At 34.5% G+C, this 25,770-nt stretch overlaps 3 protein-coding genes across 3 annotated transcripts in view; 1 reads left to right on the top strand and 2 right to left on the bottom strand.

Annotated features, from left to right (window-relative positions):
- The window catches only part of LOC117104939, a 17,431-nt gene extending 4,181 nt beyond the window's left edge, over positions 1 to 13,250 (bottom strand). The window contains exons 1-5 of the mRNA XM_033245893.1: positions 13,145 to 13,250; positions 9,698 to 10,048; positions 6,756 to 6,989; positions 1,488 to 1,589; positions 123 to 212 (exon numbers count right to left, since the gene is read on the bottom strand). Of these exons, the coding sequence (XP_033101784.1) occupies positions 123 to 212; positions 1,488 to 1,589; positions 6,756 to 6,981 (418 nt within the window). The 5' untranslated portion in view covers positions 6,982 to 6,989; positions 9,698 to 10,048; positions 13,145 to 13,250. The remainder of the gene's footprint in view (positions 1 to 122; positions 213 to 1,487; positions 1,590 to 6,755; positions 6,990 to 9,697; positions 10,049 to 13,144) is intronic.
- Positions 13,251 to 13,297: 47 nt separating this feature from the next.
- LOC117104941 (translocator protein-like) lies at positions 13,298 to 15,368 on the bottom strand. Its single transcript, XM_033245895.1, has 3 exons — positions 14,761 to 15,368; positions 13,957 to 14,063; positions 13,298 to 13,659 (listed from the first exon to the last, which is right to left on the bottom strand). Exons 1-3 carry the CDS (start codon positions 14,969 to 14,971, stop codon positions 13,477 to 13,479), a joined length of 501 nt encoding a protein of 166 aa, XP_033101786.1. The 5' UTR covers positions 14,972 to 15,368; the 3' UTR covers positions 13,298 to 13,476.
- A 1,299-nt stretch (positions 15,369 to 16,667) lies between these two features.
- Positions 16,668 to 25,279, top strand: LOC117104963 (isoleucine--tRNA ligase, mitochondrial-like). The gene is made up of 21 exons (XM_033245938.1): positions 16,668 to 16,943; positions 17,093 to 17,218; positions 17,411 to 17,570; positions 17,700 to 17,772; positions 17,931 to 18,009; positions 18,194 to 18,353; positions 18,704 to 18,910; positions 19,133 to 19,302; positions 19,452 to 19,542; positions 19,672 to 19,823; positions 20,076 to 20,236; positions 20,456 to 20,558; positions 20,736 to 20,932; positions 21,419 to 21,521; positions 21,743 to 21,868; positions 21,967 to 22,098; positions 22,480 to 22,586; positions 23,145 to 23,293; positions 23,667 to 23,857; positions 23,982 to 24,132; positions 24,399 to 25,279. Exons 1-21 carry the CDS (start codon positions 16,785 to 16,787, stop codon positions 24,530 to 24,532), a joined length of 2,931 nt encoding a protein of 976 aa, XP_033101829.1. The 5' UTR covers positions 16,668 to 16,784; the 3' UTR covers positions 24,533 to 25,279.
- Positions 25,280 to 25,770: the final 491 nt, after the last annotated feature.

Raw genomic sequence — 25,770 nt, 5'->3', positions numbered from 1 at the left:
CTTCCCCCCCCCCCCCAAAAAAAATCACAATATCACTCTATCCTTCAATCTACGAAGCCCTTTTCTCTCAGACCTAGTTCCCTCCCCGAGCAACAATGCAATTCATCAAAGTAGTCACTTACTTAAAAGAGCAACATTAATATTCGGAGCAGGCTGGGATAAGTTAGGTGAGATGTATGGAATATTGCCGCATTCATCTATGACCGTTGTATCTATAGAAATGAGAAAACTGATTATAAAACAAGTAGGGTAAGATGTCAGACACCAATGTTTACAAATAATATTGCACGCTTGACAGGTTAGTATCATTATGTGTATGTATAATAATCATTATATTCTCATTATGTAATTCGTTTTTACGGGATGATGATTTAAATGGTAGGAAAGGTGTGAGTTGTTTCTTTTACACAATATGTAAAGTGAGTGTGCCATCCAGCGAAGCTGATCGTGTGGCACATCCGAAGTTTTCGAGGCTTGGTTGATGAGTGAGAAAATAGTACACGTAAAATTACCGATGATTATATGTATATATACATATATACATATATATATATATGCTATATATATATAGGCTATATACTTATATATATATATATAATGTGTGTGTGTGTGTGTGTGTGTGTACTACTAGGTCAACCACAGCCGAGCCCAAGCATGGATCCTCCATTCATCCCTGTTCCGTATACTGGCTGCAGCTCATCTGTCACTAAACCAGAATCTTTTTTTGAGTAAATTCATGTAAGTTAATTTTTGTCTGCCTCTATATATATAAACATGTATATATAAACCATCAAACAAAGGTAAATACAGTGTTAGATCTGTCTCTTAAGGCACGAACTCCTTTCAAAATGCAGACACCGTGCCAAATTCCTACTCAAAAACACATAATACCTAATTTGCATCTACACCGGCCCAACTCTACATACGTCAAATTTGAAATTCCCTTCACTCCTGAAGATTGCCTAGTGCATGAAACAGCCTGTAGAGTGAAATTACAAGTTCCTTATTATTAGTATTATTATTATCATTATATATATATATATATATAGATGTGTATAAGAGACAGATATAGGCCTATACGGGACCGTATCAAGTATAGCTCATCAAGTATCTTTATAGGCCCTGGCGGGATTCGAACCAGAACCTCTCGCTATCAAGGCGGGTATCATATCCATTAGACCACAGAGACGACCTATAGGTGAAGATCTAACCCCCAGGCACTTTCTCATACAACTAACTGAATCGCTCGCACATAGTGGAGCTCTGGTTAAGCTACAATAACGTGTTGGTCGCAGCTGGGATAGCATAGCAAATGATATTCAAATCAAGTTTGCTGCGTAGCCCCGTAAACACAATACGGTACAGAATAATAACTGTATATATATATAGTATGTACAGTACATACAGTACAGTGTATAAAGTATAACAGACAATTACAACAATCAATTCGGTCGGAGTTACAATCATAACAATACAAAGCTCCTTACCGTTTTTACCATTAGGTGCGAGGGAATGCGGATAGAGCGGTGTTATTTCACTACTTGTTCCCGTCATTTTCCAAAGATTACTCGGAATCCACATAATTTCCACTGAAATATGTAAATAATATTCATATTCTTAAAAATAACGTACACATTTAAAAAAAAAACAGCTGTAACATCAATAAACCATCTATCAACTATGAGCACACCAAACAAAAGCAAATCAATTTATTCTAGACTGTCTCCTTGTTACTGCATCGACATTTTAATGATTACAATTTCACTGTTAATGTGCTTGGCTGCTATATTTTTTGATGTAGTTGTGATACATTTTATAGTTCCTATATTTTTTCTCGCATTAGTGTTTATTCGAAGCAAGAGTTTACGGAAAGTGACGTTTTGGGGGAGCCTTTCCTAGCGGGGCTTTACCGTAAATGTAAGCCTTTAGGATACCCACCAGTCATTCATTTTGAGCTTCCAACTAGTTCATACTCCCATTCCAATTTTCTTTACAGTAGAGCCCTATTAAGGGGACAGGTTCAGGACAAAAGTGTCCCTTTAATAGGAGTGTCCCTTAAATTGGGGTTGGCCGTAGTGTTAAAGGATATAATTTCCCTCATTTTAGCCAAAAGAATTGTCATTTAGTCAGTTTGTTCAAGATTGTTTCGGCTTACTCGTTCGCACGTATAATTTTTGCACACGATCCGCAAAACAGTCGTTGCAACAAGTCAGATATAGGCTTATTGGTACCATTGAACACTCATACATTAATTGGTAATAAGTACCTCACATTAGCTGCATTCAAACCCCCAAAAAGTGTATTATCGACAAAGAACTAAAGCCTGGTTTCCATACAATCGCTACACGATCGCCGACAGCTTTCGGTGATGATGATTGATCGGTAGAGTCGGGGACTGCAACATAGCACAAGTATTGCACTGAAAACACTGAAGTGACAGTGTAGCGATTTTAAGGAGACCAGGCTTTATTGAAAATAGCTGTGTATTGAGCAAGTGATGTTTGTAGGACCAGGTACCCGGTTTGGTCTACACATTATTAACATTGTCAGTGGTGAAACGTTGAGCTTCCAATGGTTCAATAACATTGTGTCCTTTGGCATGGCAGTTTATTTAAGCGTACCACGCTTCGTCCAGTAGATAATGATGTTAAATGTATTTTTTAGTAGTACACGCTGCGCTGAATGTACTTATCCAATAGGAATTCCCTATGGCACAGACGAGGTTGAATATTTCGCTTGTTTGTTTATACATCCAATGAACGGATAAGAACGGATAATTATTATTACACAATTCACGCAAAGTGAGTTGCCAGCTAGAAAGCATTATGACATAAGTGACTTGGGGATGTAAAATGGCCGTCTTTTAATTCAACCGCACTGCATGTGTAATTAGCTGCACGAACAATCTAGTCACACTATCTCACATTTGGCTGTAATCAACATTATACACTAATAATAAAAGTTCATTCGGAGACAAGTTGTTATTGGAATTGCTGTAACCAATGGCTGATGTTATGAGCCCCACTACACAACACTGTAGAGAAAAGTATCGAACAATCAATAATGATCACTACCGTCCTCTGGGGATCAAGAGCGACAACAAATCAGTTCACGCAGCATGCGCAGCAACTGTGATGGTGGTGTGTGCAACGCATCTGAATTGCGTGTATAATGTTTTACACGTGTGTGCGTGCGGGGTGGGTATGTCGGGTCGCGTGTTCAAGGTGGGTGCAAAATACAATTTAATTGTCAATGATTCAAAGGTTTAGGGGGATCATTGAATGCGAATGGCCTTAACTATAGCCTGTGTGGGCTGCTCTGCGGTTTTCGATGACGGATGCAATAACAACCGTTTCAGAAAAATCACAACTGTTATAAGATCCTTAGAAATGTCAGCCAAGAAAAAAAATTATTAAGACAGAAACAAACTAAAATCGAATTCATATAGGCATGTAGTACAGGGAAGGGTTTTTTTAAAAGCATTATGTTCAGGGGTGGCGCCAGGATTTGCCCGAGGTGGGGAGGATGATGCCCCCGAGGAGAGGTCAGATTTCCCCGACGAAAGCAAAGTGGGCGTGGTCTAGCTTCGATTAAAAGGTTTCGAAAGTGGCCGAGGACCAGCTCTCCCCGACGGGAGCCCTGGCCCGGGCCCTGGCCCCGGTCCCCCCCCCCCCGGTGGCGCCACCCCTGATTTATTGCATGGAAAAGATCATTGTAGCTTGTTTCTATTTCACAGGGACACTAGGATTTCAACAAATAAGTCGTTTTAGAGAGGATTGCACAATAATTGAAAGCAATTTCAGGAGAAAGCCAATTCTGTCGTTCATGAACGGGTCAACGGACAACTCTGTCATCGAATATAGATTACGTTAAAAAGTCTGTCTAAACTGTAATTTTCGGGCACATTTTATGTGTCTCTTAATGTCTAGGAACACCACATTAGCAGCACACAAGAAATAGTCTTATTGCTGCTACTGCTTCGTACACGAATCCCGACGGCTTTCCCATAAATCGTTAATTTAGTGATTATCTCTTAAGGGATAGTAATAAAATTGAGATATGTGTGATAAAATTCAATCCTTTACTATGATTTTATAAAGCTTTTGGTATTGTTTTTGTTCTTTTTTTTAAGACAAGACGTTGAAACTTGTCAGTCAATGCGATTTATACGTCAAAGGAAAATAAAATTTATGAGAAAAAGAAAGATGTCGTAAATAGTTGGTAATATAAGATGATGTTCAATAACATTAGCAGTTGCTGCATAACTGTCGCTAATGTTGGCAATACCATTTGTGTAATCAAGAAATCACTCTGTTTTCATACCATTTACGATCTGTTTTTATAACTGTATACTAACCTCATATCGACACGTCATATCTAGGCCTAGTTTAATATCCGTATGATGATTCTTCAATTTTACGATAAAACCACGCTTTAAGCGCCTTTCACATCTAGGCCCCTTATTCAGGTTCCAGTTCGGGCTCCATTTTCATTTCCGGTTCCTCTAGGCTTCCATGGCTAGATTCTTCTATACACTAATGATTTCAAAGGATTCTTCTACACAGTAGGCCCCGGATACACATTATGATTTCAAAATTAGTTGATTTAGATGACAATTACATTAATAATGTATTATAAAACTCTCGAACCCACTATTGGTCTACTGAAGACACCACATGTACATTATGTAAAAAGAGAAAAGAGGATATCGGTCATTTCTTGTTTATATGCAGGGCTTCGAATGAAGTAAGATGCTATAGAGAATTTTGCCTATTAGGACACGAGTTGTACAATAATAATCTTTAATAAATATGGCACTTGTTTATCTCAGGAAATCTTGAAATCAAACTGTTAATGGCAATGGGTAACACTGATTTGTATACTGATAACCATAAATGGAAATTGGTAAATCAAATTCTGAATAAGTACTACGGTAGCATATCTTAGAAGAGCATGGCGATCACGTAACCTATTTTAAGTACAATCTGAGTCGGAATATACTACAGCATTGCATGATTTTAATCTTCTTGTTCTAAGCACTTTCAAACCATTTAAACCACCCTATCAATTATAATGTACAGTTTCTGGTAAATTTTGAACTTCGACTTATCCAAATTTTAACCCTTTTGCACATTTCACCCGTTCCTGTTTTACTGTATTTTTAAATAATTTTGAATGGTTTTAAATGCTTAGGTTAAGATTAATTGATTTTAAAGTTCACTGTATATTTTACTAAATTATCTTGTAAGCTTTGTTTTATTTCTGTATACATGTGTCGTTTTTTATCTGTGGTTTTATAGTTTTATTGTGAACGTACTGCATGACATGTGCCACTGATTCAATTGCAAAAGTGTAATTTTCAAATAAAGTTATTATATTATATAAAGGATAAGCCGTAATCTATTTTAAAGTTGCAATTGTTCAGTTTTTATCTATAGATGATTCTGATATGGGGTGAGGATATGGGAATGGGGCGATGGAAAAATACTATTTTAGTCAGTGAGTTTTCAGTTAGGAGTGGGGTGTAAAGTCGATAAAGGACTCCTTGCGTTGATGGTAGGGGATAAAGCTTGGAGATTAGGAATTTATAATATGAATGTGTTATAAAGACAGCGGTGATCTTTCATTTTTCTGTGGCAGAGGCTTCGAAAGGACAGAATAGCACACTTCGTTGATTACCTAATAATAATATCTTTACAACGGATCGGAGTTTGGACGAACAGAGCTCGTCTAATTAAGCTTCATAATAAAATAAAGGTATCCCTTGGGATAATATGTGTGAAATAACAATATATTTGTAACTCGTGAACTCGTTATCAAAGTTATACGGTCACGAAGACAGGTAATAAGCCCCTATGTCTTATTGCTAACAAAACTTAATACTATCAGGGCTAGCCGTAGCACAGAACTCCACTGGGCTTCTTCTGTTTTTGGGGTTATTTTTTTTATTTTTTTTATTTTTTTATTTTTTTTTGCGAACTTTGAATGGGCTTATTTTCGAGACTACTTTTGCAAAGTAAAGAGGGGCTTCTTTTCAAAATGAATGCTGTAAATTTTGTGAATTTGTACTATAAAACAATAAATAAGGCCATTTTAACATCAATCTGTGAAGTGTATTTAACTGGCACTAAATCACCTAAACTACACTTATAAACCAAGCTTGTATTTTATTTATGTTATTTTCTGAAATTCATGAACAGTGTATGTACTGTACTATCTCGAAAAGAAGCCTCTGCTATCTTGAGGCTAATTTTGCACACTAAAGAGAGGGTTTTAATTCGATATGGGCTTCATCTCGGGACTAAGCCCCCTAGGCTTCAATTCGAGTTACGGTATATAGGCCTAAGCAAAATTTCTGGCTAATCATTTTGATAATGTCATACTGTACTGACAACAACTTTCCAAATGCGCTTCACAATAGTTATCTTAACACTATGTCATTAACTGATAAACGCAAACTGAACGATTATGACGCAAAAACGCGTTATTGACTTGATTGTGCGAATAATCCTAGAGTACTGAATGTATGATGTAAACTTGTTTTTTCAGTAGTAAAATCATTATTTATTTAGCCTTCCCATTGTTTTAAACATCAACGTAATAAATTCTTTTCAATAGAAGGACCGGTGGATTGTGTTAAATAACTGACAAGGGAATACGATGGCTAGGCCTATAGTACAATTTATCAATCAGTGTTTTATGGAACATTACAGCATTTTGAAATGACATAATTAACCATAGAGATTAGGGCCTACCTTCATATGGGCAGGCTTTGAAAAGGCCTGCATGAAGCTTAACCCAGGCCTGAAGCGTTGCGTTACCAAATTCTCTCTCGTAGGCTAGTTCGGTCGTAATAATCCAGTAATCACTGAACAGGCCTCCAATAAGAAGCAGCATCGAGAGCACACCGAACGCCAACATACCGACGGTGAGGAGAGGCTGTTTCTTAGAGCCCAGTCTAAGACCTGGTAATTTCTGCATTTCTTGTACTTTGAATAGTAAAAAATAATATTAATAATAAAAATACTCGAAATAATAATAGATTTAATAATGTTCATAATCATTACAAATGATATAAATAGTGATAATATACAATAAGAATCCTAACAACAAATACATTACAGCACTGCATTAATAATAATAATAATAATAATAATAATAATAATAATAACAATAATAATAATAATAATAATAATAATAATAATAATAAAATATATTCTATGCGATAAATCATTGTTCATACACTAGAAGCGCAAAGCGTCTAATATTGCTCTCTTGTGTCAACCATCTAGTCAGATTCAAGCCAATCAGAAGACAGATTAAGAACGGATGCGGGATCACTAAAATTATGACGTAAGCAAGTGGGGCTGCAAAATAAATTAGTATTTTGTTAGTGGATATATAATAATAGTTCTCTATATCAAACGACTGTATTGTCTATCTATGTATTAGATGGTATTCCAGTAAGTAGTGCGTTAATACAGAATTGTCCTAGAAATAACTCTTAGATTTTTTTAATAAAGATGATAGATACACATCTAATTCGGTTCGTTTGATGTAGAAAAAGTACCGTGTTGGTCTCACCATGGACTCATCACAGGAGAAAACATCTTTAAGCAATCTAATGATGTAACCGATCATATTACGCTGTATTTCTACCGCTTCAATCACGCGTGGATACGCGATCTGCCACGGAGATGGAGTCCATATTTATGAATGTGATGAGATAAATATGGCATTTCATTGTGATGCATCAATATAATAAGATCATTAGTAGTTATACAGAAAGAGAATATTTTAATTATTATAGAACAGTATGTAGGCCCCATTATTACTTTCCGTTCTTTTGACATTGTTTTAACACTTTTCTTTTTAAAGTTCATGCATAGAAATACCTATGTTTTTGAATACAAACTCCATGTTTTTAAGCACAGTAGTGGCCTATTTATATTCGTATGCAGACACCAAAACAGGCTAACACGAATATTGTAGCAAAAAGTGCAAAACTGGAGATCCGTTCTTAAGGTTTATTTTATAGACTATTATATTGTTTTGTAAAATTGTCTGTAAATTTGATTCAGAAATTAACATTTATTATCAATAATGGTCTTTATAATTAATGCTACTATTATTATTAGTTTCTATCATCATCGTCCACAACCTCATAGTTCTAATAATCACTTTATTCGCATTATTTAAACTGTCGTTCGTAATTAGCCATGAGTCAATTGATCATATATTATTATTATTATTACAATTATCACAATTACAATTATATATATTCTGTTTGTTATCTTCACATGCTTTTGTACTTTTTATCGTCATCATTAACTTGCAGGTAACTTTTTCAGCTCGCTTTCGATTTACTGTATTTTGCAAACGTGGCGATGCGTAGCATACAAACCACTTTCGAAGTGGCAAATTGCACTTTCCTTTCATTAGTACCACCGCTATAACTAATCTCTGTAACCTAATTCAACCGATTATTTATGGACTTAATGGTGTAGAATCTGAAAATATCAAACTTGGTAGAATGGGATTTCAAGATGTCATAAATGATCGATAGGCTACGGTATAAATTTGAAAAAGGATATAATTCTAATTCATCAAATTTAAAAAAAGAAATTCTAATTTATCAAAAAATCAGTAAATATATCGTTTTAGTGTAATAATAGGCCTGCAGTCGTGGAATCACGAGTCACCATAAACACTGTCGTGTCAGATCATGCTGTGACGCGTGTTGGCACGTGTATAAAAAGATTTAACATAACCATTCAATTTATAGTCCTATAGTTTGCTTGGCAATATCTGTTCCTTGATATTTACTAACAATATCCATCAGCGTGAATGATGTAGGTTATCTTGACAGCGAAAAGAACGAATTATGATACAGTAATAAATTTGAAACAGAGTTTGAAAGTAAAATATTTTAAAGGAAGACAAATACGGTAATAATGATAATAATAACAGCAAGAAATGCGATAATATTAATTATAAAAAAAATAATATTAATAAAATATAAGAATAATAAATATGCTGGGAACGAATTATATGAGCGATTGAATAAGATGAATTAGCGATTACGTATCTTATATTAAATATAAAACAACTACCGGTATAACGTAAGTTACTCATGTTATTTCTTTCCTGTAGTATGAATATGCCTATATATGTGTTTTCATTTTGTCAATGTTTTTAATGTTATATTGTATTTTTCTATTTAAAATCAAATACCGGTAGGTACTTTTTAACCCGTAGTGATCTCCTTGGTTGCATTATTAATGAGATTCATTTGCTGTTCATTTTACAAGTGCAATCAGACATAAATATAAATCATAAACCATTATCAAAATTACATTCATTAGTTGAGCAAATATGGAACTAAAACAATACGTGCATACAGTTTTATGTCAATTGTTTTTTTTAAATACTCATCATTTTCATTAACATCAGCTGGCTCCTTAATTTTCAGAAATTCAAATCAAATAAACCAATGGTGGTTTCAAGGGGCAGCGAAAGGCGCACTTTTCCCTCCATCTCATGTAGCAGACAAAAAATCGCAAACGAAGTGTCAAATATTATTTAGATTTTTCTTTTCATTTTGGTACTTCGTGTCCCGGCAAAAAAATATCCTGAAAACGCTCCTGATAAACACAATATGCACACATGCAATACGGTATACTTAAGAAAAACTTACCCGTAGGCCAACTTGATTACACGTGTCGAAACGAACTAATCCAGACACATATAGAGCACCAGCTGCGCACACTGTAAAAGCTTCTTCAGTGACTTTACAGATGAAGATCCGTCATGTCATTTGCGTGAATGGGCCTAATGATGATGAGCGATGGACGACGACTGCTTCGTGACCTCCTATCGGTCGTATTTACATCAGTAAATCCTGAATCTACAGATACTACATACCATACACCACCTCAGAGACTCACTCGACGCAAATGCAATGAGCGTTAAATGAAAGACAATCGTTATAGAATTTCAGATTCATGGGAAATTGATTGGAGAATAGCAAGCTTCATCAAACTTCACCCTATACGATAAAACAAACTGTTCACCGACAGAGAATATTTGAAATAATAAAGCATCTGAAAAAAAAGAGAGTTCGCTTTGCTGAGATACTTTAAAAAAGCGCTTCCAAGTTCTCTGAGATACTTAAAAAAAGACAGCAAAGTATAATTTAGGCCTAAATTAGCAGGATTTATTTTTTAGAAATTTAAAACCGGGAAGACTAAAATTTGTATATTATTTTCAAAGAGTATGTTTATGATCTATACAAGCTGCTTATACTTATACTGATGTTTACAATTTCGGTTGTTTTTCTACTATTGTATTTATCTGGTTAAATTCATTCGTTTACTGTTTCGGGCAACCTAAAGAAAATATTGATAAAAAATATATGTCGCTGTTCTATTCTGTAAAATCGTGTGCTATTTCCCAAAAGTCCTTTAAACCTGAACACGTAGCGAACAATATAATATGTTCGTCTTCTAGCACACCTGTCTTTATCTGCTATATTCCGCACGTTTACCTGTTAGTTAAATCTCAAATTCAATTCTGCTAATTTTTTTTTTTTACGTAATTACCTGCTTGGTAAGCCAGACATATAGTTATAGTCTTGGCTCTAATAATTTGTTGTATAACGATTTATTCAAAGTGTGAATGTTTTTTTTTTTCTAATAATTTAAAACATCGAATGAGTTAATTTTTTTATAATTAATATAATACAATTTTCTAATAATTTAAACATCGAATGAGTTAATTTTTGGTCGTTTGGATTTGAATTTTGTGTTTGTTTTGCCTGGATATAAATAGAATAGGCCTAGCCTAGGTCGAATATCGTAACACGACACACGAATACGCATGCCGCCCACACCTATACGTATGTACGTACGTTAGGTGACTGTTTTATAGCAAGATGTACGGATAGCTAATGTAAAAGATAACTTAATAATAATTGTAACGTTTGTGATCACGGGGCCTACATAAAAGCAGACGCATTTTACCGTCCCCTGTGGCCAAATTTGAAATCACGGATGTTGGATCTATAACTTTTGACGATACGTTATTATTATCATGTGGCTTTAATACTTCTCGGCACAAATTTCAAAATCTGAATTACATTAATCAAGATAACAGTATCGAATGCACGATTTCACGCTCGTAAAATCTGTTCATGGGACTCCATGTTGAATACTAAGTTGATGTTATTTGGAAGATAAATCATTAGTTCTGACAAGTAGGGGCATAATATTATACTTGATATATACATACAGTGCTATGTACAGTATTGCATGCTTAAGTGACCAGATAGTCCTAACTCATGAGCTGGCGCGTTAATTGCGCCATTATTACGTGTACCGTACATTTCATTCGGTGAGCGCGCGAGTAGAAGTAAAATGTGTCACGACTGCAACATGGCCAATAATTAATAAGGGCTAGAGGCCTGTTTATACTTCAACGATAACGATAACGATTTTAAAAAAAGCTAAAAAGCGATTGTTGGTATAGAAAACAAAATTTGTCAAAATATGTTGTCACATAATTAACTGATAAATCGTTATCGAATCGTTCTAGTGTAAAAATCTCTCTTATTTCCTTTATTTTCTATATGAAAAATTGCTTTCTAGCTTTTTTATCGTATTCGTTAACGATAAAAAAGCTAGAAAGCGATTGATGATATAGAAAACAAAATAAATAAGAGAGGTTTTTACACTAGAACGATTCGATAACGATTTAACGTGTATACGATAACAAAATATTTTAACAAATCAAATCAGATGACGTCATAATCATGGAAAAACGACAAAATCGTTGCTACTACTACGATTTTAATGTTTTCTATGATTATGACGTCATCTGATTTAATTTGTCAAAATATGTTGTTATCACATAACTGATAAATCGTTATCCAATCGTTCTAGCTTAAAAACAACAATGAACAATTGCTTTCTAGCTTTTTTATCGTTACCCGGTATCGTTATCATTGACCTTATCCTACTGCAGGCAAACAAAATTAACGTAAACACAAACATTTACTTTGTGAAATTTCGTAGATGTGATCCAACTTAAAATATGACTGGTAAAGTGTTGATCAAAGTCATCTCACAACCACCACGTTTTAAGCTCAATGTGTGAAGATTGACTAAATTGCGTTATAGGTGAGATAGAAGAGGTAGGCCTACATTTATGATAAAACGACGGAAATGTTCCTCTTTATCATCGGATAGTCAGAGACATTATGTGCGTCACAGATGAAGCACATTAGGGCCTATGTATTTAAAGTTTTTAATCACATTGAAATCTGCGTTATTAGTTTATTTTTATTAGTTTATTAATTTCTACACATAGGCCAAGGATTGCCAATAGCGATATTAATTTGCTGTCTTGTCAATCAATAACATAAGACAAACATATAATGATATAGGTCTATTATGAAGCTATACATAAGACAAGTCTCATTATACTTATGGTAGTGGAGTTGCTTTGGTCGTGAGAATACTTCCTGTAACTCTAACAGGGATTAAACCCATGACCCTTAGATAAGAAGACAAGCACCTTTACCACCAAGCTACAGCTGCTCCACTATTTCTAGCATCCTAATGGTAAAAGCTCTATAATAAATTAAAGTGTATGATAAGGGCGGATGGTTGGAACATGGTGCTATATAGTACAATATAATATATATTGACATCAGTTAACTTACAATGCAAAGGTGATAGGCAGCACATTGGTCATCAGTACATACATACTCCATACATGACGAAAATACTTTATTTTGCTTCATCTTCATATCGTTCATATCAATTTCATAGTATTTTTAATTTTTTTCTTTATTGCCACCACCTGTCATTGCATCCCTCATGCTTATCATTATTACAACCGCGACCATTATGTCCACATTATCCTCATCACGATCATCATCATCATAAACAACATTATAATCACCATTAACTTCATCATAGTTAATCAATCAATCAATCAATCGAAATAACTTGTATAGCACCAAAATCTATCGCATTAAGTAATGTTCGGTGGCGCTAAATGACGATGGTATCATAATCATCATGATCATCATTATCATCATCATCGCTTTCATCATCAACAGCATCATCATAAAATTACTTACTTGGATATTTGTAGGTCAAACCAACCAAGTACCAAGTAACATCATCATCATTTCATTATGCAGCAGCATTCTGGCAATGAATCTTTCATCTTTCAAACAAAAGTAACAGAAAAATAATTTATAACACAAAATAATATTCTAAACAGTGCCAAATGTAGTACAGTACACCTTTACGGTTTATTACAATTTTTTTCTATATGCTCTTTAAATCCACACAATAGATGAAAATGTAAATATAAAAAGCCTTTTTATAAATGATAAATTTAGAATTTATATTTTAAAAAGATATCATATATATTGTGAAATTATATAGGAGCCCAATACAATTAAGATTAGTCTTCTGATACATGGTTTGGTTTCTTATTGTTTTTCCAAATGTCTACAGCAACAACCGTGGTGAAAGCTAGCATAAAGTTCAGAGGTATCATCATCTTTCCTGCAGTTTTGTCCAAATTCCAAAACAGATAGGTAGTAACTGCATGAACACCAGAATAAGCCAACATACAAACACTGGCCTGCAAGTACACAAATGTATACAAATTAGAAAAAAAAAATTATAACTGACAATTTTTCTAAGTTGCAGTCTAAGTGGTTTTTTGATGTTTTAATTTTTCACACCCTGCAACAAGTACTCTCACCAATATTTCTGAGTTTCTTGATTGTCGCAGGATTTGGTTTTTGTTTTTGAAATCTCAGTGCATAGAGACCATGTATCATGTGCTATAGTCCCCAACCACTGCCATTTTTTAAGCACATTGTTTGGATGACAATTAAATAGCTCTACCAAGGAACTGAACAACCACTGGACTTACTAGGCCAAGTTTCCTGTATCCAAAGGTGATAGGTGTGTAGAGGAAGTTGAGAGCTAACCCTAATCCATACAGGCCCAACGGAAGCATTGTATTCTCATTGAATCCTCCTGGAATTTAGAGAAAAGAAAGAACTCAACAATTTATTATGATTTTAAACTATGAAAATATTAATACGGAAAATATCAGCTTGGAAATAGCTACAAAAAATAGGATCTAAATGCTCATCAAAATGTAAACAAAATTAATAAATCACAATGATTACAATAATAGTAAACAGTACCAGTAAATATTGCTTATGTAATATGTAAATTTAAAAAAATAGTTAATAAAAAATACATATAAAATTTAACTACACTACAGTAGAACAGTATTATTAAACATCAATACAAATATTATTAGGTAAAAAGAAATTATAATAGGCATAGGCTAACTTACATCTGAACCTGAAAAACTGAGGTAACCATGTAGTTAGGTTTCTACTTTTTCCATCTTTCTTTTGACTTTTTATTTTTTTTTTCTGGCAACTTTAATCCCTCTCCTTTTAATTTTTCTTTATAATTTTCTGAAAAGCACATAGAGGCTCTAGCACTATGCGCTACACAAGCACAATAAATAATAATAATTGTTAATTACTCCTCCAAATCTATACTTATAGTTAGTATCTTAATCATTTGTACGTCTGCCAGGATGTTTGCACTGCATTGTTTTTGTGAACTCACTAGCTTGCACCCCCCCCCCCACCAAGATTTGTTTTATACCAACAAAAATAAAATAAATAAATAAATGAACCTCTTCTTCACTTACCTCCTTCTTTCCAGATAAGGTAAGATGCGTAGCCTGATATTGACTGAAGCGGGATGAATGTAAGGGGAAAGATGGCACGCGGAGCCCAATGTGGCCAATTTAAACGGGATGCCCATTCTTTAACCTCCGGATTTTTCATGTAATATCCACGATTGCCGCAAATATTAGGCAGTGCAACGGCACCAGCTATACGGAGCCACTCTGATGCCATGATGATCACTTGTATTTGTTTAACGGCTAACTGCTTTCACAAGCACAGGTATTTAGGCCAGGCCTACGCCTAAAATGTCCACTTCTGTAGTGTAGTATCCAGACGGGATTATAGGCTCTGAATTCACCCTGGTCTTGCCAAGACTCTTGAGCTAGCTAGGCTTGTCGGGAGAGATATGCAGTCACGAATTATCTTCTGTCTAACCGCTGGTATTGAAAATCTTAATTAACAGCCTGACTTGACCACTATATGTTACTAATACACGTATTCAGGTATAGAATACGATAGTATTAATAATATCAACTATTTAGTATTGGTATAAAACTTATCTGTTCTAATCTGTTCTATTTTTTCACGCCCTCTTCGCGGAAGTTGGGATTGTTTTGGCTAATCTCCTTATCGCGTGACATATGAACTTTAAATCCAGGCACCTCCTTATTGTTTCTTGCATGGTCAAAGTTTTTTTCGATTTGCGTGACGACGTAACCCTACAACGGATTCACTCATCCGTGACCGTTCTGATCCAGAGACGACAACGTCACGTGATTACGTTCTACTCTGCACAGAGAGAACGAGTGGTATAATTAATAACAATATAATATATGGCTTTTTTCATTAGGCCTAATATTCTTTCGACATGGGGTATTCTTTAGACATGTCGTAGTCCACATTCCAGCAGTCAAGACAGTAGCTCTGTTTCCGAAAAATTGCTTTGAATTTGAATTTCATTCTTCTTTTCTTTTTTTTTTTTTAAAGTTTTTTTTACCTATAAGAAGACCGGAGACCCTGGTTGTATTGTAGTTAAGTGAACATAGTTAAGGTCGATCTTGAAATTCCTGGCTCCGAAACCTTGACTCTGAAATACCGGGTTGGTATCCGGCGGGGGATAGTTTTTTACCATAAATTAAATTAAATTAAATTAAGAATTGTAAAGCGCCTAGAGGGATCTGTGATCTGTTAGGCGCTATATAAATACGGTATTACTATTATTATTATTATTATTATTATACAAAGTGTAGGAGCAGGAGGTTGCTTGTAGCAATTAATTGATGATATACTGGAATGTAAGTTCAATACGATCAATTTCTTTCCTCGATCCTTTTCTAATTTTTTTCTGTTGGACAGAGACTTAAGCATGTTCTCTATTTTTCTAGCTTAGTAATGTACCTTGTTTATGGGGTTCCATACAGCTTCACCATAAAGTATAATAGGTCTTATGATTGGTTTATAAAGGATACCTTCATTAAAATAATTAATTATAAAATTGAACCACCACCAATGCTATTAACATTATCACCGGTACAGTACTTCCAGTGGCGTATCTAGGAATGAGGAGTTGATGGGTACTGGGGCGTGAGGTGAGCGTAATTTGTTATCCCCCCCCCCCTGCTCCCCTTAGATAAGCCACTGGTACATCGCGAACATTTTGTAGCAGTTCCTCTATCTCTGGCAGAGTCGTGCGCCCTCAGTAGTTAGCGCTGCATAATCAAAACATTGAAAGATATTATATTGTCGTCTGCTAAAGTTGCGAAAAAAACACTCTACCACTAAGCAAACATAGAGATATTTCAAAGCTTTAGTTAACACATTTTATAAACAAATGTACTTTCATTATTCAAAAGTATTTATTTTTGCTACAAAATATTTAATACTTTTATATTAAATTGTTTCAAAATATCGGCTGTTAAAAACCTCAGATGAACGAGACTACAATGGCTGCGCCCATGAAATATATAAGGACTGACTTTGTGAGGAAATGTGGATTAAAGTTTATAGTATATACTTATAAAGCTACATACTTTTCACTCTTATTATGTTTAAATTTACGAAATGTATGCAATCAAAATGCAAACCGCAATTTAATTTGGTACAGAAGCGATTTATCAGTAAAAGGTTTAGTAAAACAATAAACCTTCCCAACACATCTTTTGAATTATGGGGTGCTGGAAAACGAGAGACAGAAATACAAAAGGTAAGTATCTATTTGACAGTGTTATACAAATATTACTTCGTATGATTAAAGTTAGGGCTAGTTGAGTGATAGTTGTGTTGTGTTGAAAAACAATAAATTACAGTACAGAACATTTGCTGATAAAATTTATCCTGAATTGCATTTTTCAGGCATGTGGGTTTTCAGATTTGTATTCATGGCAACGGAATCAGCATACACTGGATAAAGAGTTCTGTCTCCATGATGGTCCACCTTATGCAAATGGAGATCCCCATGTCGGGCATGCTTTAAACAAGGTAAAGTTTAGATGTTATTCGTCCGTCATTCAATAATCGTGTTATGATTTTCAATTAACAATTTGAAGGTGAAAAGATTTTAGTATGATCTGAATTAAATAATATTATTATTAAGATGAAAAGAAAATTGTATTCATAATCCATTAATATTATATTAATCAATTGTTTAATTAATTAATTAATTTTTTTAAGGTTTTGAAAGATATAATCAACAGGTACAAGTTGTTACAAGGCTACAAAATCCATTACAAGCCAGGATGGGACTGCCATGGTCTTCCAATAGAACTGAAAGCTCTTGAAAAAGATTCAGCAGATTTCAAGAAACTTTCCCCTCAAAATCTACGTAGAAAAGGTGACATATCATTGAATACAAAATCACAATTACATAATGAATTCATTATTAATCTAAAATGTACCTTTCGTATATTGTATATGAAAAATGTACTACTGTAGAAAAATCCTTATCTTTTTTGTTTTTTAGCTAGAAAATATGCTGAGAATGCTATAGAAAGGCAAAGGAATGCTTTCATTCGCTGGGGAGTAATGGCAGACTGGTAGGTTTGATAAGCCATACATTTGCCAATATGAAAAATCCTAGATAATAATAGCTCTTATGTATAAACCCACCATTTTATATCGTAGAAAAACACGTTTTAAAAGATAAAACAAGATTATAAAATTTCTTAAACAGCCAATATTCTTTTTTTGTCAGGGAAAATGGCTGCTATTTCACATTCGATAGAAACTATGAAGCAAGCCAACTTCAAATATTCTATGAAATGTTTGAGAAGGTAAATAATTTAGACAAAGGGATTTAAGATTTTCCGTGTCCTTGATTCACATAAGGTCTATCAGACCAATCATAGAGGTATACTTTGACAAATCAACTTCTCAGTTGCATGCAAAATGCTTTCAATCATATATTTCTTATATTACTAGTTTTTTTTATTTTGTTATTGTTCTCTTCTCATACAGGGCCTTGTTTATAGGGATTTGAAACCAGTAAACTGGTCTCCATCCTCCAGGACTGCTCTAGCAGAGGCAGAATTAGAATACAATCCAAACCATGTGTCCCCCTCTATCTATGTTAAATTCCCCATGACAGCCATTCCAGCACCATTGCAGGGTTTAACAGGTAATTTATGCATATCTTTTTGAATAATGTTAATTATTTAATAAGTACTGCAGCTATTGGTATTTAATAAATTCAGATTAAATGTAATAATCGAAGAGCATCTGACAGTGCAAGTCATTATCAAGCTTCAAAGACTTCAAAGGAGAATGATATTTCTTGACGGTGGTGGATTAATACAATTTGGGATACAGAGGCAGCGTCAGTGAGGGGACAGGGGAAGCAATTGCCTTTTATGAAATCTTAATAAAGTGGGAAGCAATTGCCCTTAATGAAATCTTAATGAAGTATATATTGACTTGTCAAAATTTATCAGCATTAGTATAAGTTAATATGTTTTTGAATGACTTCAGGTTCGTCATCAGAGGTGAATGCTCTGATCTGGACCACTACTCCTTGGACTATTCCGGTAAACGAGGCCATTTGCTACATGCCCACCAAAGACTATGCTCTGGTGAGATGCAAGCGTTCCAGGGATGCTTATATCATTGCATCTGGCAGGCTGACGGATATATCACAAATACTCGGCAGAGAATTTCAACTGTTACATACATTTAATGGTATTGTTTTTCTTGCCATGATAGCAATGATAATGATAGATAAATAGGATGATGATGATGATAATGATAATGATAATGATGATGTTGATGACAATATGATAGACATAATTGTGTTGAGTACAGTTAAAAGTCCTTGAGTTGGTAATGTCACCCGTCTCACTCCAGTTCCATGGACTCTGGATTTGTTATGCTAAATTCTGACATTTTTTTTTTAAATTGTAGGCTCAGCTCTAGAAGGCTGCCAATACACTCATCCATTGAACCCTGGAAAAAGATCACCCTTTCTTGCTGCGAGTCATGTGAAGATGAGTGTTGGTACAGGTCTTGTTCACACGGCACCGGCACATGGCCCTGAGGATTATGGGATTGGAATACAATATGATCTACCAGTGGTGAGCAAAGCAAACTAATGCCACACAAAACAACAACATTTATAGAGAACCCGAGTATAAATGTTTGCATACTTAATACTGATATAAATAGATTAATACAAATAATAGAGTTTGATTTAAGGATTTAAAATTAATTTTTCTCATTTTAGAAATCACTCGTTGATGAAGATGGGAAATTTTTGGATGAAGCTGGGGAACAGTTTGCAGGGAAAAATGTTTTAAAAGATGCAAATAAGACAGGTGAATATTTGAACATTGTGTCCGCTTATCTGTCTGTCTATGTATCTGCTTGTCTGTGTATCTATGTATCTGGCTGTATGATTCTTGCCTTATCTATTAATTGATATACTTATTGGCATTTCCCCTCAGCAATTGGCCTGCTAGAGGCTGTTGGATCATTGGCCCACCAAGAGAGTTATGAACACAGCTACCCCTATGACTGGAGGACCAAGAAACCTATCATTATCAGAGCCAGTAATCAGTGGTTCATTGACACAGCATCCATAAGGGACAGATCTATGGTAAATAATTCAAGACAAATAAAGAATATGTTGCGAACATAGGTTTTTAAGGTTTATCAGTTTAACGTATATTGTTGCTTAGCTGTGGGGCACTCAGTTGTATTAACAATTTGGGTAGCGTTGATCAGTAATTAAGGGGTGTCCTGAGGTGTTATGATGTCACGTCAGCAACATTGTACTGTACTGTATAGTTTTCTACTCATTTTGTTTGATGACTAATAGAACTGCTTGATATTATCCTTGTTTCCATAGCAATGTGTTGATGAAGTGAATATTTTACCAAATCACGGCAACAACAGCATGAAAGCACAGCTTGCTGGTCGCACGTTCTGGTGCATATCGCGGCAGAGGGTATGGGGTGTACCGATCCCGGTGTTTTACGATGAAGTTGATGATCAACCACTTCTTACACGGTGTGTAGAATTTGTTGTTGTTTAATACAGTAGCACCAGGTCATAGTTCGAAAATGAGGACATTGACAAATGCAGTAGCCATAAGCAGTATTTTGTGAAACTGGCTGTAAGTTGGTCTGGCTGCCATGAAGTAGAACAGTAAAAGATATGATAAACGTTTACATGCCAAGTGACTGTTGAAATGTTGAAGATTTTGTTCTTTTTGTTTCACTTCTTAAGAGATTCCGTGAATCATGTTGTCGGTTTGATAAAAGAACATGGATCAGATTGTTGGTGGGACAAGCCGATGAATGATCTACTTCCAAAATCAGTCATTGAAAAGGTAACACTAAGCATTGTTACTCATGTATATTTTATTGCATTAAAATACTAGGACCATGTAATATACTTATGTTTTTGGATGATCAAAACAGAACTAATATTCATATGGTGCCATATAATGTATTATATAATAGGCATAAACCTCTAGCATTATTCTATTTGACTGACATAAATTTAGAGTGGACTTGATCCCAGCAGACAGTTCATCAAAGGTGAAGATATTCTGGACATATGGTTTGATAGTGGTACTTCATGGAAACATGTACTACAAGGACATCAAGCTGATCTTTATATGGAAGGGGAGGACCAATACGGGGCGTGGTTTCAAACATCCCTCCTCACCAGCGTAGCTGTCAATAACAGAGCTCCTTATAAGTAAGATGCTTTTCAGTGGCGTAATGAAGGGGCTGGGGACCGGAGCCCGCAAAGGATTCCCCGGTGGGGATCTGCTGGGGCGCGAGGCTACCAACCACTCCGGCGTTTTAAGCACACTACGACATATTTTAATGCCTTTTTACACATTCGAATTCTAAGTTTATGTTCCATGATTTGACCCATAAAAAGCATACTTAATGTTAACTAAGGTATCACTAAAAAACATTTTACAATAAATACCACAGACTTTAGCTTGGAAAAGCGCCTCGGTTATTTGTATGTAAAAAAAATTTGAATTTGCTGGGGGGCTCCTTGAGGGTCCGGGGCCCCTGGCTTTAGCCAGTGAGAGCTCATAGCCATTACGCCACTGATGCTTTTATGTTACTACAGTACTTAGTTTTTATAAGCATGCATATATGAAGTTGATCAGTACTGGTTTCAGTAAGTTCCATAACATCTTAAATTTGGTTATCTTTGTCGCTGTAGGAATATACTAGTTCATGGTTTTACGCTAGATGGAGAAGGACGGAAGATGTCTAAATCCTTAGGGAATGTGATTGATCCCAATGTTATAATACATGGTGGAAAGGTAAGTAGCTTCCCACAGTATTATGTACAGTTTACAACCATATATTACTATAACTTTTCATTCTACATCCTGATTGGGCAGTACCACTAGTGTCACATCCAATCACAGGGCATAGAGCTGAGGATGTTTACATTTTAAATAAAGATGAATGCAGGTTTAAAGCAAACATCTCATAAGCAACTTTTTTTAACTTCTCAAAAGTCATTTTGTTATTTTTATAGAACAAGAAAAAAGAGCCAGCGTATGGTGCGGATGTTCTACGATGGCGTATAGCCGAGTGCAGTTGGATGACCAGGGTTCATGTCAGTCCAGACCTGTTTGCGATGGCCAATCAAAACTTGCTAAAAGTATGTAGTCAAGTATCAGCCATAGGGACATTTTATGAGCAACTACCCTTAAAATAACAATATGTGAATATGTGAATACTTTTTTTCTTTCTTGATAGGTACGTAATACTATGAGATATTTCCTAGGTAACCTGTACGACTTTGATCCGTCCCATGATGCATTGCCATATGAGGCACTTTATCCAATTGAAAAGTATATGTTGCACCTAATATTTGAGTATGGAAAGAAGGTAAGGTTATATCATAATTAATAACAATTTTTATCTAATTAAATTGAGATTGAACCTTAAGATTGGAAATGTAGCTTGGTTGTTAAGATAATGTTCTTTGCAAATCCAGGATTTTGAGTCACAACATAAACTACTCTACTCACTAAACTTACAATGAAAGCATTTCATAGTTTATTTCAATTGTGTGATGTAAATATAAGATAATGAAAGCGCAATAACATTTGTTGGGAAATTTACCTCACTTGTGGCATACTTTTGTTATCATTATTTTTATTATCATTAGTATCTTCATCATCATTGTTATTATTAGTAGATAGTAGTCGTAGTGACAGTAGTACCACTAGTAGTACAAGTACTAAATTATTATAAATTAAATTTTAGGTTGTTGAGGCTTATGAGAAATATGACTTCAGTGAAGTGACTTCACTCACTGCAGCACTCATCCATAATAATATATCAGCATTCTATCTAGAGACGATGAAAGACAGGTCAGTATCACAATACCGTAAACTCTCAAATTGAAGCCCTGTGCTTCTTTTTTTCCGAACTTTGGACTTCTTTTTGAGGCTAGTTTTGCAGAGTAAAGAGGGCAGTGGGGGGGGGGGCCTCTTTTCCAAATGAATGGTGTAAATTTTGGGAATTACTACTATAAAACAATTAATAGGGCCACTGTAATGATGGGCTTCTTCTCGAGATTAAGCCTTTGGGCTTCAATTTGAGGTTTTAAGGTATACTTGTTATGGAACTCACATATGAAGAAAAGGTTATATTTATTGTATATTGTTATTTTCCATATCGCTATATAAAGAAAATGAGATAATTAATAATGTATCATGCTGTTTATGTTATGGAATGTTGCCAAATAGAATGTTGTAAATGTTACAAGTTTACTAAAACTCAACCTCTTGCATTACTATTTGCATGTTGTATTACCTGTAATAAAAACCTGTTCGATGTAACAGCAATTTTACAAAAATAGGCCATGGAGATCAAGTAAATATAAATAAATATTATATTGTCCATGTTTATCAAAATTCTTTTGGAAGATTGTACTGTGAAGCAGCAAATAGTCATGCTAGGCGGTCATGTCAGACATGTTTACATCACATGATGGAGGTCATCACCAAGGCGATTGCTCCTATAACCCCGCATCTGGCAGAAGAAGTGTTCCTTCACAGGGCTCATAGTTCTGATGGTTGGTAGTGCATTTTAATATTTTGATTTTTTTAGTATTCAACAGATGACAAATTGCATTTTGTAAAAGCTAACAAGAAGAAACAGAGAACTTTCGTAGAACATTTCAACATATACTTTACAAGATATATGTATACATTATCCCTACACTGATTGTATTTGATAAGCATTTATGATAGAGGTAATACTAGCCTTTACAAAACGAAATTTGTCATCTGCAGTATATTTGTATAACCAAACAAAATTGAGAGTAGTTGTCATAATGTGTGTGACAAAAACAATAACAATTCTAAATGATTAAGATTTCATATATTATATTTTATGTTAATTATTTTAGAATATGTAACTATTACATTATCAATTTATATACTTAGAGAAGCATGGAGTATTTAAATCAGGATGGTTTGTGCTGGATTCTGATTGGTTCAGAGCTTCAATAAATCAAGATTGGGAGGTGCTATGCAAATTAAGGGAGATGTTCCACTCTGCTATCTTTGCCCCTAAAAGCAGGGAGTACGATGTCACAATACATACAAATAATCAGGAACTTTGGAAATTATTAGAGGTAAGTCAGTTGGTCAATCAATTTAAAAAGGGATTCAGCCTACCATATGCTTATACTAATATATGACATGAAAAATGGAACAATCTCATTTTTAATTAAGTTTTTATATTTTCTTTTCCTGCAGAATTTACAAGATGTTGATACATCAATGACATCACATATATGTGAGCTGCTTATGTCTTCCACTGTCAATCTATGTAAAGATGCTCCATCAACTAATATACAAGACTTATCTACCAAACTAGTCCAGGAAAAGATTCATATTTCAAATAATGGTATGACCTATTTTTATACAAGCAATTTAAAGTGAAAATTGATACTAATTATTACAAAAATAATGCAATTTTTATTTTGATTTAAATTTAGTAACTGTTTATTATCCTGATGTATTCCATGGTAAAAAGAATTGAGTGGGAAATTGGTAAACTTTAGATTGAAGTTTTTTTTTTAATGTAAATATAATGTGTAATGTAAAGATAAATGAGAATGCATTCAATTTGTTCCCAATAATTCAATATAGATTTTTCCATCATCATTACAGAAGATGCCACGGTTACTCTCCTCATCCAATCAGCTGAGCATAATAAATGTGCAAGGTGTCGGAAATACACTTCAGATGAACCCAACCAACCCTGTGGGAGATGCATCGATGCAATGTCTGATGGATGGGAATGAGACTGCTGTATCCAATCTATTGTATATAATGGGAATAAGTCTGATGCATCCAAGCTAATAAGCTGTAGAAAATGAATGGGGATGAGTCTGATGCATCCAAGCTATGGAAAATGAATGGGAATAAGTCTGATGCATCCCAGCTAATAAGCTATGGAAAATGAATAGGAATAAGTCTGATGCATCCAAGCTAATAAGCTATGGAAAATGAATGGGGATAAGATTGATGCATCCAAGCAATGGAAAATGAATGGGAATATGTCTCATGTATCCAAGTATTGGTGCATGGATGGGATTAAGACTGATGTATCAAGCCATCATAGATAGATGGGTGCAAGACTGATGAATCTAACAATAAGATTATGACCTACCAGTATATATCCAAACTGTGGTAGATCAGTGTGAACGATGGATTACCAAAGTCATTTTAGATGATGTTAACTATAAAGCACTGAGGCATTTAGCATATGTACTTTATCAAGTTGAAATTACCCTTTTATTATTGCAAAGTCATGGTTAGAAATGGGAAGTAGTCTTATGCTCTGGTATATGTATGGGAATGTAAAAAAAAATAATAGAAGTGATGATACTAAGATGGTAGATTAAATCAGAAAGTACACAAGATTTTATGATTAAAATGTGGCAAAAACAAGCCAAACCAGTCACTCGTTATTAATACAGGGTTAAACAATAAAATGAGAGCTATAAAATGGTAAAAGAATCATTTAAATCCGAAATTTTGTTATGAAATTACAGGAGTTTAAACATACAGCTGTTAAAGAAACAATATTTTAGAAATCAGCCAGAATTTATGATTTTGGGCATTTCTCAGGCAGAAACCATCACCAAATCGTTAAAAAATTATGTTTATTGAAAACGGGGAAAATAACAGTATAGCATGATATAGGTTAGTTTAGTGCAATAAAATAGATTTCAAATATTTTGACATTTCAGCATGTTTTGGCCATTATCTTTTAAACTGTCTGTGCGATGAGTGACTGGTTTGCCATGTCTTTGCCACAGGTTATTTCCTAGATAATATTCTTTCAATTTACATTTAAATTTAACAGCCAAGGGATTTGGAAAAGAATTAATTCTCTATGAGGCTTAAGAAGGGGAGTTTAAAGTTATCCATATATAATCAAAAGTTATTTGCTTAAAAAAGAGTTTTTGTAAAGAAGGATAATAAACACAAAAATAAAATTACTTTTGTTTTATTGCAGTTATTTCCCCAATAACGC

This window comes from Anneissia japonica, unplaced genomic scaffold, assembly GCF_011630105.1.
Source record: "Anneissia japonica isolate Jap-2015-1 unplaced genomic scaffold, ASM1163010v1 scaffold287834_len5846547_cov211, whole genome shotgun sequence".
In the NCBI taxonomy this organism is placed as follows: domain Eukaryota; kingdom Metazoa; phylum Echinodermata; class Crinoidea; order Comatulida; family Comatulidae; genus Anneissia; species Anneissia japonica.
Note: the sequence above shows the minus strand (reverse complement) of the source record. Positions and strands in the feature narration are given on the sequence as shown.